The sequence below is a fragment of the Chlamydomonas reinhardtii genome, chromosome 10 (assembly GCF_000002595.2).
Source record: "Chlamydomonas reinhardtii strain CC-503 cw92 mt+ chromosome 10, whole genome shotgun sequence".
Lineage (NCBI taxonomy): Eukaryota > Viridiplantae > Chlorophyta > Chlorophyceae > Chlamydomonadales > Chlamydomonadaceae > Chlamydomonas > Chlamydomonas reinhardtii.
The window spans coordinates 1,447,866-1,462,082 of NC_057013.1; the positions used below are offsets into that span (position 1 = coordinate 1,447,866).

Sequence of the window (14,217 nt, forward strand, 5' to 3'; positions counted from 1 at the left end):
TAACTTACTGGCGCTCCCTGATGATGTTCTGCTGGCCGTGTTTACCAGGGTTGACCCCTTTTCCCTCGCGGCGCTTTGCCTGACGTCCCGAAAGCTAAATGCCATCAGCTCCAATCCCTCGTTATGGCGCGAACTCGCCTGCGCCCGTTGGGCGGTCCCGCAAACCAGTTCATTTGCAACACCAGTCCCGGCACCCGCCACGACACTCGGCCCCGCCGGGCCGGGCCCGGCCGAGCCCGCCCAGGAGACCCGTCGTCGTGCGCCTTCCAGAGCACCAAGACCTATCAGCGACCGAGGCTTCCTGCCAACTGGCAAACACGGGGAGAGCGTCGCGTGGAAGGCGCTGTTTGCTGGCGGCAACGGCTGGGAGCCTCCCCGGCTGCGGCACCTGCTGCTGCAGCCTGCCGGCGACTACATCTCAGCAATGCAGCCCTTTCGCATGCCGTTGCAGAATCACACGGAGAGCCGCGACCCAATGGCACCTGGCCCTGGCACGCGTGCATCATACGCGGCAGCTGCGTCGGGTGCAGCGCCGGGCGGCAGCAGTAGCAGCGGTGTCAGCAGCGGCAGCAGCAGGGTAGCAGCAGCCGCTTCTGGCGAGCAACTACTGCTGGCACTGGCGGACAGCTATGAGCTACAGGTGTGGCGGGTTCCAGCGGTGGCGGCGCCCGGGGCGGGTGTGGGGCTGCAGGACAGGCCACAGCCACAGGCGGGGCCGCAGCTCGCAGCGCCACAGCCGGGGCGGGGGCAGGGTTCGCGCGAGCCCGCGCCCGCACCGCAGGCAGCGGCAGAAGGCCGCGAGAGTGAGGCTGAGGGCGGCGCATTATCCCAGCACCAGCAGCACCAGCGCACACTGCAGCCTCTGGTGCGCGCTGCTGCCTACCCGCTGCCGCGTCACGCGCTCATTTACTCCCTGGCCTGGATTCCAGCGGCGGCAGCGTCGACCATAGGTGATGGCGCCGCCGCTGCCGCCGCGTGTGGCGCTGGCGCCGCTGCCATCGCTGTGGCTGACGGTGGCAGGGGCAGGGGCACGGGCGCTGGCGCTGCAGCGGACGGCGCAGGCGGCAGCCCGCAGGGGGAGGCGCACCCGGTCATCCTGGCCGCGGGCACACACCAGGGCGCCATTGAGTGGTATGCGTACGAGGGCGGCGTAACAGAAGGCGGCAACAGCAGCGCCGGCGCTGCGCCGGTAGCATCAACGGCAGCATCAGCTACAGGTTCTGCTGCTGTTGCTTCTGCTTCTGCTTCTGCAGCGGGCGACAGTAGCAGCTGTCGGTCCGACTCGCTGCGGCTGCTGAAGACCACGACCTGCGGCAGCACGCAGCCACTGGTGGACCTCCATTTCCTCCCGCCAGCAGCACCTTCAGCATCTCAATCGCCAGAGTCTCTCCACAGCTCAGCTGCTGGCGGCCGCAAATCCGGCCGCGGCGCCGCTGCCACCGATGGCGGCGCGCAGTTCAGCGCCGCAGCGGGGCTCTGGGGCGACGCCGCCGCCGCCGGCGGCAGCAGCAGCAGTAGCAGCATGACCGTGGGGAGACGTGGCGTGCTGGTGGGGCTGCAGGACGCGAGTTTCGCTCTGGCTGGTGTCGGCGGCGTGCGCAACACCATCCAGCTGTTTGACGTGGGCACCATGACGCACCTGGCCTCCGTCGTGGACCCGTGAGTACGGCAAGAGCGCGTGACAGTTTGTGTTTATGTTTGTGATTGTGCCCGTGCTTGGATTCTACTGTGAAGGTATTGCTTCGCCACGCGCATACCCTCTCGGCCTTGCTTGCGCCCGCAGGTTTGAGTCCCACGAGTTCGTGTGCTGCTGCCCGATAGCCGGCGCGGCGCGCGCCGGCAGCGGCGGCGGCCTGTCCGTCTCCGTCTCCGCCGGCATCGACCCCCACGTGCTGGTGGTGGGCTCTGTGCACGGCAGCTTCTGTACGGCGGTGAGAGCGTCGCTGCCATGATGGTCGCCCTTGCCACCTGCCGCGTCCGCTACACGCTGCTGCGCTTACCCGGCACGTTTTGCAGCATGAACCGTTGATCACCTGCACCGTTAGAGTACCGTACGCGTACCGCACACGTCCCGTATACTTCCCGTACCGTACCGTACACTCATTGTACCGTACCGTACACGCAAGAACTGGCTTGGCGGCCTGATGCAATGCCGCTGCCTCGACCGCGCCCCCCCCTGCAGTGCTACCAGTACGGGCTGCCGTCGCTGTGCCACCACAAGGCCCGCTCCGCCACTGCAGCGCTGTCGACGCTGGACGTGCGGTGCGGCCGGCGCGGCCTGACGCAGCGGTTTGGGCTGCACCATCGCAGCCTCTACCCGCGACTGGCCACCGCCCGGGAGCACTACATCTTCACCAGCCACGCGGGCACACCCCTGGAGGTAAGGCACTCGTGGCACGGTGTCGGCAGTTTGATCACGTGGTGACAGCTAGGTTTACGCATGCTTCTTGCACTTGGGTGTAACTGCATACAAGGGGTAGCATCAACGGCTTCGTTTGTGCTGATGGGGCCGTGTCATGTCTGGCTCGCTCGGCCAGCCATGGAGATGGCGTTAAGCGCTTGCCACGCCGCGACGCAGGTGTACGACCGGCGGGCCATGTCTTCACCGCTGTTCTCCCTCGCCCACCTGCCGCGGCCCACGCTGGGGGAGGCGCACGCTGCTGCGCGGGGCGGCCAGGCGGCCGCGGCTGCTGCGGCCGCAACGTCCGGGGCCACGTGTTCGGCAGCAGGAGCGCCGGCGGCGTGGGGCGGCGCTGGTGCCTCCAGCCCCCGCTGCGGTGCGGGAGGGACGGCGCGGCCCGCCACTTGTGGAGCTGGCGGCGGCGGTGGCGGCGGCGGCGGCGCGGCGGCCGCGGCGCGGCGCCAGTGTGGGGCTGCTCGCCGGCGGCGGCGGCGAGGTACGGCAGCCCTCGGGGGCGGTGGTGAGGACAGCGACACCGAGGACGGCGAGGACGCGGGCCTGGAGGACGTGGAGGACGTGGAGGATGCGGACGGCGGGGAGGGCCCGCATGAGGAGCGGGACGTGGCGGGGCACGCGCCCAGTCGGCGCGGCTGGAGCCTGGGGCGTCCGGCGGGTGCTGCTGCCGGCGACCAGGCTGGGGCAGGAGCAGATGGGAGGGAGGACGCGCACGATGAGGAGGAGGATAAGGAGATGGGGCCGGGAGCGCCGTTGCCTGCTGCGGGCTGGGTGCCGGGATACGCCGCGGCGCCGCACGAGCACCAGGGCCTGTGGCTGGAGGCGAGCGAGGACGTGTTGTTGGGGCGGGCGGACAATGGCGCCGTGTTCGTGTGGGACCTCTCCACGGTGCTGGGGTGGGCGGCTGGCCCGGACCGCAGCGGGCTGTGGCACTACCTGTCAGAGTACGGCAGCAGCGGGGGCGGCGGCGGCCGCAACGGAGAGGAGGTGGCGGCGGCAGTGGCGGAAGGGGTGGTACGGGAGTATGGAGATGGAGGCACGGGACCGGAAGGCTTCGGTGGTTGCGGTGAGAAGGAGGAGGAGGAGGACGAGCAGGGGAACGTGCAGGAGGAGGAGCAGGAGGAAGCGGAGGAGGAGGATGCCGCAGGTAGGCAGCGGCGGTTGCAGCGGCACGGCATGCCGGCGTGCCTGGGCTGGGTGGAGTGCTCCGGCACCATGCCGGTGGCATCTCTGTCCCCGGGAAACCCGCAGGCGCTGTTCACACTAGGCGCCGAGCCAAGTGGGCGCGAGTACCTGGTGGCGTCTGTGATAGGCTAGCCCTGAGACTCGCTGGGGCGAGGAACGACACGCGGGGCGAGCGGACCGTACAGCGTGTGCGGAGCGCGATTTATATATGTGCCGCCGTGACCTGGTGTAGCGGCATGTAGCTGTTTGTGAGATGATTGAATTCCAAGGGCTCTCAGCGGGTGCTTGACAGCCGGACATTGGAACGGGTTTGGGTCGGCCATGGTTGCACGGCCAACGTGCTGGTCATTCTTGGGGGGTCGGGCGATTAATAACATACTTCCGCTGTCTCGCGGCGCATAATCATTTCTTTATGCATTGCGACTACTCCTGTCCTTATTTTCCACCAACAAACTTGTATTAATAACTGGACTGAAGTTCACACCAGAAGTTTCGCCGCGCTTGACTTGCTGGGATATCATCAGCAACGTAACTGCTGACTATACGCCCTGCACGGGCCTCGGCCCAGGCCCGCACGCAAGTTTTGGCGCAGGCGACCTATTGAAGCGGTTCGCTCGCTATGGGCTGTGTCGGTTCGAAGGAGGATGCTGCGGATGTTGCAAAGGCCCCTCCCAGGTAGCTGGGAAAGCAAATCGCGACCGGGCCGAGTCTGTTGGTCACGCGATGGGCGGGTTGCTGACCAACGTTGCACCTGTTTGCAGGGCCGAAGCCGGTAATGGCAATGGACATGTAGATGCTGTAAAAGCTCAAGCAGCCGCGGCACAGCCGGCCCCTGCTGCCGCGCCAGCCCCAGCCCTGCTGGTCGAAGCCCCTCCACCGGCCCCGCCTGCAGCTCAAGCCGCTCCCGCAGTGCCAACGCCCCAACCCTTGTACAACGGGCCAGATCAAGGGTTGCCTGCACCGCGGCAAGCACCTCCACCGGCCCCGCAAGGCGAGTCAGCGAGGGCAGAAATCATCGCTGAAAGTTTTCTAATTTTAACGGTTTCGCAGGTGCTGCGCCTCCTCCTCATCATGGACCACCAAGGCGGGAGCGTTCAGAGTTAAAGAAGCGGCAGGGGACGGAATATGAGGAGGATTCGGACTGGGACCAGTGCTCCACAGCAAACTTCAACGTTGACGAGGATGCGCAGGCCAAAGGTGAGTCACAAGTTACCGCATGGGTCCATTAAACCTGGCTAAGAGGTCCCCTGGCCGCAGATTGCGAGGTGCCAGCGGTCGGGGCAAGCGTCATGGAGAAGGCGCTGCACAATTCGCTATTTGCTCAGGAGAAGCACGTGCCCGGGCCGGACAACGTGTACAAGTACGTCGTGGATAACCGGGCCGCAATGTCACTTACAGATGTATTGCCCCAGAGCGCTGAACTCGCTTTTTCTTGGCTGTTCACAGGGAGACGACGACGCTGCGCATAGACAAAGTGAAAGGGTGCATGTTTGTGAACCAGTACCTGGTGGTCCGTTTCCTTGGTCGCGGCGCGTGCGGCAAGGTGTTCCTGTGCCTGAACACGTACGACCTGCGGCTGTACGCGATGAAGGTGGGGGGGGGGGGCGCGTTGATGTAGGATGTCGGGGAGTGGGAGGTGCGCAGAGAGGTGCGGGCACAGGGTCAAAGTGGTATTGGCAGCCGCCGCTGCAGGAGTACGGCGTGGAGGGGAGGCAAATAGGTATTGTCGTGCTGGGTGGCGACGGGAGACGGGATGAATGCGGCCGCTGAGGAGAGGGTGAGGGGACCTCAGAGAAGCTCAGGCAGGGGCGCCAGAGGCATGACGAAAGTAAGGGGGAGGGCTGGAGCCGGGGAGTGGCCCGGACAAAGCCGGGAAACAGGCGCGAGCTTTCTGTGCACCCTGCGCCCCCACCAACACACACGACACGTCATCTCCTTGTGTGCCTGTGTGGCGGCCCCCGCCTGCCTGCCCCACTTCAGGCGGTGCGCAAGGTGGACCTGGAGAGCTCGCAGCCGCCGCAGCAGGGCGCCAAAAAGCGCAACCCCATGGAGGACCTGAAGCGCGAAATCATGATCATGAAGAAGATGAAGCACACCAACATCGTGACGCTGAGCGAGGTGATTGACGACCCCGCCGGCTCCAAGCTGCTGCTGGTGATGGAGTACATGGAGGGCGGGCCGGTGCTGACGCGCGAGGCGCTGGAGAAGCGGGAGCGGCTGCCGGAGAGCCTGGCGCTGCAGTACTTCCGGGACATGATCAAGGTGGGCTGGGGGGGGCAGGAAAGGGCGGAGGGGGAGGGGGGGAGGGAGGGGGAGGGGCCGGGGGGAGAGGGGCGTGTGATTGGGGAGGGAGGAGAGGGGAGGAGGGGGAGGAGAGGAGGGGAGGAAGGAGAGGGGAGCGGAGTCGAGGGGAAGGGTGGCAAGGGGAGGAAGGGAAGGAGAGGGAGGAGAGGGGAGGGGAGGGCATGGGGAATGGGGGGGGGGTAATACGTTCCAGGACCCAAAGCAAGCCGACCGAGTGAGCCCAGGAGGGGAGGGGGGGGGATGGGGAAGGGGAGGGGAGGGGAGCAGAGGGGAGAGGAGAGGAGACGGGGGAGGGGGTGGCGGGAGGGAACGGGAGGGGACGGGAGGAGGGTGGAGGGAGGGGTGGAGAGGCGAGAGGAGGGCAAGAGAGGGAAGGAGAGAGGGTGTGTGGAGGGAGGGGGCGGAAGGTGGCCGGAGGAAGGGGCGAAAAGGCGGTTTACGGCGACTTGGAGGGAAGAAGGGTTTAAGATTGGCCGTAGATTCGTTGTAGCTGTGGCAGACGGGGATGGGATGGTATGGTGCTGGTGGGATGGTATTTTGCAGGAGGGAAGCTGGAGAAGAACCCAGGGCAGGAGCGACGAGGGGCGGCACATCATGGCTGGCTTTCGGAAAGTGTCTGGAACTGCCGTCAACGCGGCCACGGCCAGCACTAGCAGCAAGGGTCTTGGGGTTGACGGCGGCCCAGGCCAGCGGTGCCCGGAGGCGCGACTACGGTACATCTCCTCAAACACAGATGCCGCGGCCTTATCAGAGGCTGCCTTGAGCCTCGTAACAGCATACGACCAACACGCGGCCACTCCCTCTCATCCTAACGCTCTCCCTCACTCCCTCTACATATAGGCTCTGGACTACCTACACGGCAACAAGGTGGTGCACGGCGACCTGAAGCCGGAGAACGTGCTCATGGCCGCCAGCGGGGAGGTGAAGTTGTCCGACTTCGGCTGCTCCAAGGTGTTCGCCACCGGCAACGAGTACCTGGAGCGCTGCAACGGCACACCCGCCTTCCTGGCACCGGAGATGATGAAGCCCAACACGCGCTACCGGTAAGGCGGGCGCGCGAGGGGAGGCAGGGCCGGGGCGGAGGAGGGCGCCCGGGGCTGGGGGGCAGGGCGGGAAGGGAAGGTATAGTTCGTACCCTACGCAATAATGCAGCCGGCACGCCACCTTCTGCAACTGCGAGCTGGCGTTGGCGCCTCAGGCCAGCCATGCCTGGCCATCTCCGCCGTCACCACCACCAACAGCATTGCTCACCAACTCCCTCCCTCCTCTCTGCCTCCCTCCCTGCCGTCCCTTCCCCCCCCCTGTAGCGGCCGGCCCACGGACGTGTACGCGCTGGGCGCCTGCCTGTACACGCTGCTGTTCGGGCGGATCCCCTTCTCCGCGCCCAACCTGTACAAGCTGTTCCAGGTGGTGCAGAACGAGCCGGTCAAGTACCCGCCGGACGTGCCCATCACCGAGGAGCTGAAGGACCTGCTGGCGCGCATGCTCACCAAGGTGCGGCGCGCGCGCCACGTGTGCGGGGCACTACGTACATGACGGGGGCGGGGGCGGCGCGAGGCGGCGGCAGATGGCGCACGTGGCTTCGGTGATATGTTCTTGAATGTACATCGCGGGGAGCCGCGTGCGTCAGGCTAAGTGCGGTGTGGCGCCACAAACGCCGGCGGCCCGGTTCCACACGCATGGATTCGGCATGCGCCCATCCGTCTTTGCCCTGTTCTCTTTGGCCTGTCACAGAACCCTCGCGAGCGCATCGGCATGTCGGAGCTGATGCGCCACCCCTGGCTCACCATGAACAACCGCTTCCCGCTCAAGCCCTACCGCGAGCTGCGCGAGGGCGAGAGCCAGGAGATGCACAACGGCGTGATGGGCGGCCTGACGTTTGCGGAGGCCAACCCCAAGCCCGACTTCCTCACGGGCCTGGCCAACGTGAGCCGCCACGAGCGCGTGTTCCAGGAGGGCGACATCATCATGCGCCAGGGAGACCAGGGTGAGTGCGGACGGCGGGGGCTGGGGCAGCGGGAAGTTGGACACCTCCGCGCACACTTGCTCACCTACACGCCGCACCGCTGTTCCGCGCGCCGCAGGCACCTACCTGTTGTACGTGGTCAGCGGCACCGTGGACATCCTGGTCAAGTGGGTCACCATGCCGCGCCGCACCAACAGCGCGCAGGTGGCGCAGGGGCAGCAGGGCGTGCCGGGCGCCAAGCCCGCCGCCAAGCCGGGCGCGGGCGTGGACGAGATGATGGAGGACAGCGACACCATGTCGCCCATTGTGGACGAGGAGAGCCGCCAGCACCGCGTCAACCTCATGCGCGCCAGCCAGAAGGCGGGAGAGTTCGTGCGCTCGCTGCAGGCCAATGCGGGTGCGGCGGGGCGGCGGGGCGGCTGGGCACTGTTACGTCGTGTGTGTGTGTTGGCGTGTGGCGGGAGGGCGGCGGGGGTGCTGGGGGATGGGAGGGCGATGGTAGAGAGGCGCAGGCAGAGAGCGCCATTTCGGCGTGCGTTTCGGCATTGCGCAGCTTTTGGAATACAGTTAAGGATGTTGAGCTCCGGCACGGGGACATGTGAGGCTGAATGTGCGGGCGCTCGCCTCGAACCACCGCAGGCACCACGCGAGACCTGCTCATTGCCCAGCGCGGCCCCGGCGAGCTGGTGGGCGAGATGGCGCTGTTCAGCAAGAGCCTGCTGCGCACCGCCACCGTCCGCTGCGCCACCAAGGTGGTCACGCGCGTCATCACGCACGAGCAGCTGGTGAGGGCTGCCGGGGGGGCGGCGTCGGTCGAACCTTTACCGTAGTGTCGCGACTCCTGGGGCTGCGGGATGCTGCTGGATGCCGCTGCGGGACCGCGTCGTGGCTCCGCTCGTTCGTCGGCACCACAGGCCGCGGCCGCTGGCTTGCTGCCTCCATTGCGCGCGGACTTGCGTTGACGTGCCAGCATCTGTGCACGCCCTACCGCCTCCGGTCTTGCTGCAACTGCTGCTCACGCACCCTCAACGTATGTTGCTGCTATCAACTCGCCCGCACCGCCGCCGCCGCCCACACCGCCGCCGCCGCCACGTGCAGGTGGAGTACGTGATGGCCAACCCGCTGGCCAAGCACCAGGTGCGCGAGGTGATCCTGAAGAAGGAGAGCGAGATCACTATGGTGGAGGCGCTGGTGAAGCTCACCAACGTGCAGGTGAGGCAGGAGGAGGAGGTCAGGGCGGGGGTTGGGTGGGGGGTTGTAGGTACCAGCCCCAGACTAATACGAAACCAGTCGAAAAGAGCAGGGGGGTCACAAGGCCCAGAGCGATTAGGTCCCATGTTGTTATTGAATGGGGGCCGCCAGGATGGTGGAGGCAAGCAAGGCGAAGCTTTTGGTTGCATGCCGTATTGGCGACCCGAAGCACGCAAGGACCGTACGGCTAGAGGATGCCAACTGGCGCCTTGTGTGGTGACAACGGCCCTGACGCGTGTCTGCACCCCGACATTGCCACACCACCAGGACGTGATCACGGCCTCGCTGGAGCAGGCGCCGCAGTTTTAAGCCAATGGGAGCTGCTCCGAGCCGTTGCAGCCGTCAGCGTTTAGACATGCGTGAGCTAACGTTTAAGCATCGAACTGGGGTGCCGCAGTGGCGCCTGCAGCCAACGAACGAGGGGGTGGATCTGTCCACACGATTCCAGTACAGGGTTCAACAAAGTCTCGCCGCCGACTTGGCTTATTCATCACCCGCCGAGACACCGGGCCATTGCTGACGACGGGCACATCAGCCTGCTTCGCAGCCTGGCTCCAGACGCGGGTTGTGTCGCAGCAACGCACGAGGTGGGTGTAGGAGATTTCCAGAAGCGCCGGTGTGGCAGGCACAGCGTGCCGTCAAGAGGCGCACGAACGGGCGGGAACAATCGGCAGGGTGGGGCAGAAGTTGTGACATCATTGGGCATTGAGACGCCGGAGAGATGACTATAACTTTTTTTTGGAGGGGTTATACTTGTGTAGGGGTACCACTGTGACGTCCGTGGCGTGACTTGTGCTGAGTCCACTGGAGGGCCGCCGGTGCGCGGCGATTGCCCACTTCATGAGTACAGCGTTGTAGCGTTGTGGAACGCTTTTGTGGCCCGGGTCTGTGTGGACGTGTCTGTGTCTCTGCCAGTTGCCTCACAGCAAATGAGTTAGCTGTCGGCATTGCAAATAGTAGTATGGAACACTGAAATGCTGTGCGTGTGGTACACGCGGGGTGCAAATTGTAGAAATTTCGCTCTTGTAGCAGGAAGTAGGGCTATCTATGACCGCAGTCTGCGCATGCACCTTACGGACCGGTGTTGGCCCTTTGATACTGGGCGAAGCACGAAAACGTTATGGGCGTCGGCACCCTTATGTTGTGAGTGCAGCAGTGTTAGGGCTTTTCCAACTGCTGTCAATAAAATTCGAACGGTTGTCCATGCTGACGTGCGCCTTAAGAATGCACGAGCGCGCGCGAAACCAACGCCCCACGTGTGGCAGGGCTCTGATTTGTTGACTTCGAGGTGTGGGAGGCCACTGGAGCCCGTGGGTGGTCTGCGAACAAGAGGAGTTCAGAGCATGCAAGATGGTGCAAGGGCGAGGGGCGCCCTATCGCAGCAAACCGGTGATGATTTGAGCCGCATAACCAGAACGCAAGTGAGGAGCAGTGGCGTTCTTGTTTACACTGTAACGTCCTCATAATTGTCTTCATATGTACAGCACCCTCGCTGGCGGACTGCCACGGACAGACCCGTCAACAGTATCTTCGCAGCTCAAGAATGTTTTGCTGTCATTGCAGCCCACCCTCGCCAACATACTTGCCACGCGAGTACATTTTATGGCACACTTGTGCACGCCGCACCCGCCCACGCCTAGCCCCACTGTACGCCTCCACACCACCCCGTACCCTGCCTACTCGTCCGGCACCGCATCCTCGTCCTCCACTGGTTTCGGCTTGGGCTTGGGCTTGGGCTTGGCCGCCTTCTTGGTGGGCGCCGGCGCGGCGGCCGCTGCCTTCTTGCCGCCCGCCCCCTTCACCTCCGCCTTCTTCTCCGCCTCCGCCGCAGCTGCCAGCAGCTCCTCCACCTGCTTCTGCTCGTCCGCGCCCGGGGTGCACTGCTTGACGGACAGCAGGTTGACGTCCAGCAGGCCGTCGTCGTAGCCCACGCAAAAGACGGGCGCGCCCTTGGCGCCGGCCTCGGAGCCGGTCTGCACCAGCCCCATGTCAAAGTAGGTGGGCAGCGAGGGCACCGCCTTGCCCTTCTCCTGCAGCGCGGAGGCAGGCAGGGAGTAAACAAGACACGTTCAGGCGGTGGGCTGTGCTGCTGTAGACAGATGTGTCTGGGCGCCATGCATGCTTCTGCGCGTCACAGGTACTCCCGTCCGCCGCCCACAAGGCAGGTCCAGTCACACACAGCCCTGCACCAACCGCCACGGGGCATTCATGGCCCCCCGCCGCCCTGCTCGCTCACGTGGATCATGAAGTTGTGCATGCCCACGGGCGCGTTCTTGGAGGCGATGAGGTCAAAGGTGTACATGGTGCACAGCGAGTCCAGCGCGAACAGCACGGCCGGCCGCACAGGCGACCAGCGCACCGCGACGATCTGTGTGTGTGTGTGTGTGGGGGGGGGGGGTAGCCATCCATGGGATGGTGTGTATCAAATATGAAGTGAAGTGTGGGGGGGCCGGGGATGGGGCAGCGAAACAAGGCTGGGAGGTGCGGTGACTTGCATGGCCCCGCATGCTAGCTCCTGGAAAGGTGGGGTCTGGGGGATAATCGGGCGTTTGCAAGCACGCTCTCACAGCTTAGCCGGTGCGCCGGACCGCCGCCAGACCGCCGTGCATCCGCCCATGCACATGCAGCCAAGCCAGGCCCCACGCCGCCCTCGCGCACCGCCGCACAGCACCCGACACCGCGCACCTTGCCGCGCGACACGTCCGGGAACACCGCCGCCGCCGCCGCGCCGTACAGGCTGTGTACCGCCACCGTGCCGTTGCTGTGCCCGCTCGCAAACGCGTACGGCACGAACGGCGACGCTGCCAGGCAGGTCACCATGCTGGGCACCGGCGGCGCCGAGGGCCGGTTGGCAATGTCCGACTTGTGGTCATCCGGAATGTACTCCTTGGGCGCGGGCGGCACGCCCACCAGCGAGCCGCGAAGCACCTTGCCCGCGTCCGAGCCCGCCAGCAGTTGCATGTCCGATCCCGGCATCACCACCAGCGAGTAGGTGGGCACCTGTTGGTCCAGCGAGGGCGGCGTGCCCTTCTCCGGCGCCGGCCGCGCCGGCCCCAGCGGCCGCAGCGTGCGCATGCCCAGCTTGGTCAGCTGCGTGGTGCGCACCAGCTTGAGGCGGCTGCCGGGGCGCAGCCCAATGTCGGCGTCCGCCGCGTTCTTCTCCGCGGGTGCCAGAATGACGGCGCTGTAGACGGTGATGACGCCCCAGCCGTTCAGGCTGATCACCTGGCACGGCCGAGATCGGCTCTCCGCTGCAACAACATTTCCGTACGTCAGGGTGTCAGGCGCGAGGCGTCAGAGCCTTGCAGGAATCAGGCGCGAGGCGTCAGAGCCTTGCATGTCCGCTATACAACACGTACACACGACATGTGTGTGGTGTCGCAGCCGCACTTGCAGCCACACAGTCCTCGCCAACGCACCAACCACGGCGCGGCCGCAACGGCCGCGCTTCCCCAGGCCCCACGACTCACTGCGCGGGGTGGTGGCGATGCCCACGATGGGCGCGGCGGTGGTGGCCACGTCCGCCAGGTACTCGGTGGAGTAGGCGGGCCGCCGCGTGAACACTGTGGCGTCGCCCACCTTCTCCGAGGGGTGGCGGCTTTCGGGCTCTTCCAGGTCCCACGCGCACACGCCGCCCTCCTCCATGCCTGTGTGGCGGCAATGGCAGTGAGGCGCGCCGGGGGTTGCAAGGATGTTTGGACAAGCGTAGGGGGTGTTACATTCATGATTATTACAGAAGTGAAGGCGTAGGCAGGTACAGTAGCATAGTAGACGCGTTGTTACCGATGTCCGTGAAGTCCAGGCGGGGGGGGGCCGTGAGCGGTTGAGGGGGAGGCGCATGACCGACGCATGGGGCACAAGGGGGGGGGGGGGCATGCGACACGGCATGCGGTCCGGAAGGGCAGCGAGCACATAATCGACAGTCCGTCTATAGTCCTTCACCCATGCAGCAAGTCAGGTACAAGCCCGGGCTCTGTTTCCCCATCTTTGTGTCTCTTGTTGCTTGCGCATTAGGAATGGTGGAACATAACACCTCTCCATTTCGGCCGTACCTGCGAACACGAGCGAGGTGGAGGGCGCGGGCGCCCAGCAGCAGCAGGCGGGGCTCCCCTCGCTGACCAGCACCGCGGAGGGCGTGGCGCCCTGAAGCTGCGGCCCGCGCGCCGCCGAGCTCAGGTCCCACACGCACATGATGCCCTTGGAGCCCAGCGTGTGGTCCTGCGGGCAGCGGGCGTCGCCGCGGAAGCGGGAGCGGGCGCGGGTCAGTGGCTGCTCACCACACACCTGACATCTCCACAAGCGTGCATGCGCATGAAACGCAGCGAAGCGCTAGTACTCATCCACGTCGAATCCTCCAACCGCGCCCCGCCCCGCCCCGCACCTGCAGCAACGCCGCCGCGCCCAGCTGTGCGCCCACGGGTGCGTACGCCGCCAGCAGCAGCGGGATGGGCCCGGCGCAGAAGGCCAGCCCCGTGACAGGCCGCTGCGCCAGCAGGCCGTCGCTGGCCAGGCCCAGCTTGGCGCTGCCCTGGCTGAGGCCCTGGCTGTTGGACTCCAGGTTGCCCCAGGCGTTGATGGCCAGCTTCTTGGCGGCTGCGCAGGGGGGGAGGAGGCGGGGGAGGCGGGGGGTGGGCGGGGGGGGGGTTGCGAACTTGATACAGTGGGAACAGGGGATACCTTGCAACACAGCAGGTCCAGGTGAGAGGGGAGGCGGAGGAGGCACCGGAGGAGCATTAGGGTCGTGGAGGTCTTGGAGGTGGCCTGAGCGGCGCCCCAGGCTGACAAACCCAGTCCCCCACCCCCAGCCGCGCCGCCACCGGCTCGTGGCCGCCCGCCCTTACCCCCAGGAGCCCCCACTCACTGGGGTTCATGCCCAGCGCCGCCAACATGACCGGCCCCGCCCAGCGCATGAACGACATCATCTTGGACTCCTGCACATGCAGCGGCCGGTAGCAGCGAGGCACGTCAGGCGGCGCCAGCTCCAAAGCCCGTCGTCGTTCCCATCGCAGGCCATGCCCTTCCGCACGCACAAAACACAACACACCGCAGCAGCTATCAACCTCCCTCCCTCCCTCCCTCCCTCCCTCCCTCCCTC

The 14,217-nt window shown here is 65.9% G+C and overlaps 3 protein-coding genes across 3 annotated transcripts in view; 2 read left to right on the forward strand and 1 right to left on the reverse strand.

The window, feature by feature from the left end:
- Positions 1–25: 25 nt before the first annotated feature.
- CHLRE_10g428600v5 (uncharacterized protein) lies at positions 26–3,957 on the forward strand. Its single transcript, XM_001702657.2, has 4 exons — positions 26–1,659; positions 1,784–1,931; positions 2,183–2,380; positions 2,579–3,957. The coding sequence occupies exons 1-4, from the start codon at positions 425–427 to the stop codon at positions 3,731–3,733; spliced, it is 2,736 nt and encodes a 911-aa protein (XP_001702709.2). The 5' UTR covers positions 26–424; the 3' UTR covers positions 3,734–3,957.
- Positions 3,958–4,015: 58 nt separating this feature from the next.
- CHLRE_10g428650v5 (uncharacterized protein) lies at positions 4,016–10,587 on the forward strand. Its single transcript, XM_043066598.1, has 13 exons — positions 4,016–4,276; positions 4,363–4,592; positions 4,652–4,798; positions 4,859–4,961; positions 5,048–5,192; positions 5,582–5,863; positions 6,746–6,948; positions 7,213–7,399; positions 7,640–7,892; positions 7,990–8,268; positions 8,511–8,656; positions 8,970–9,083; positions 9,390–10,587. Exons 1-13 carry the CDS (start codon positions 4,221–4,223, stop codon positions 9,429–9,431), a joined length of 2,187 nt encoding a protein of 728 aa, XP_042919995.1. The 5' UTR covers positions 4,016–4,220; the 3' UTR covers positions 9,432–10,587.
- Positions 10,588–10,589: 2 nt separating this feature from the next.
- The window catches only part of CHLRE_10g428664v5 (uncharacterized protein), a 5,926-nt gene continuing 2,298 nt past the window's right edge, over positions 10,590–14,217 (reverse strand). The window contains exons 5-11 of the mRNA XM_043066599.1: positions 13,984–14,053; positions 13,504–13,715; positions 13,175–13,340; positions 12,593–12,769; positions 11,808–12,373; positions 11,359–11,490; positions 10,590–11,152 (exon numbers count right to left, since the gene is read on the reverse strand). Coding sequence (XP_042919996.1) covers positions 10,799–11,152; positions 11,359–11,490; positions 11,808–12,373; positions 12,593–12,769; positions 13,175–13,340; positions 13,504–13,715; positions 13,984–14,053 — 1,677 coding nt within the window. The 3' untranslated portion in view covers positions 10,590–10,798. The remainder of the gene's footprint in view (positions 11,153–11,358; positions 11,491–11,807; positions 12,374–12,592; positions 12,770–13,174; positions 13,341–13,503; positions 13,716–13,983; positions 14,054–14,217) is intronic.

What these genes read in the sequence shown, in the direction of transcription:
- CHLRE_10g428600v5 (XM_001702657.2), top strand. Translation starts at nt 425, where the DNA reads ATGCAGCCCTTTCGCATGCCGTTGCAGAATCACACGGAGAGCCGCGAC. An exon ending in CTGGCCTCCGTCGTGGACCC is followed by an intron (nt 1,660 to 1,783) that starts GTGAGTACGGCA and finishes TTGCGCCCGCAG; the next exon opens with GTTTGAGTCCCACGAGTTCG. An exon ending in ACGGCAGCTTCTGTACGGCG is followed by an intron (nt 1,932 to 2,182) that starts GTGAGAGCGTCG and finishes CCCCCCCTGCAG; the next exon opens with TGCTACCAGTACGGGCTGCC.
- CHLRE_10g428650v5 (XM_043066598.1), top strand. Translation starts at nt 4,221, where the DNA reads ATGGGCTGTGTCGGTTCGAAGGAGGATGCTGCGGATGTTGCAAAGGCC. An exon ending in TGCGGCTGTACGCGATGAAG is followed by an intron (nt 5,193 to 5,581) that starts GTGGGGGGGGGG and finishes GCCCCACTTCAG; the next exon opens with GCGGTGCGCAAGGTGGACCT. An exon ending in CATGCGCCAGGGAGACCAGG is followed by an intron (nt 7,893 to 7,989) that starts GTGAGTGCGGAC and finishes CGCGCGCCGCAG; the next exon opens with GCACCTACCTGTTGTACGTG.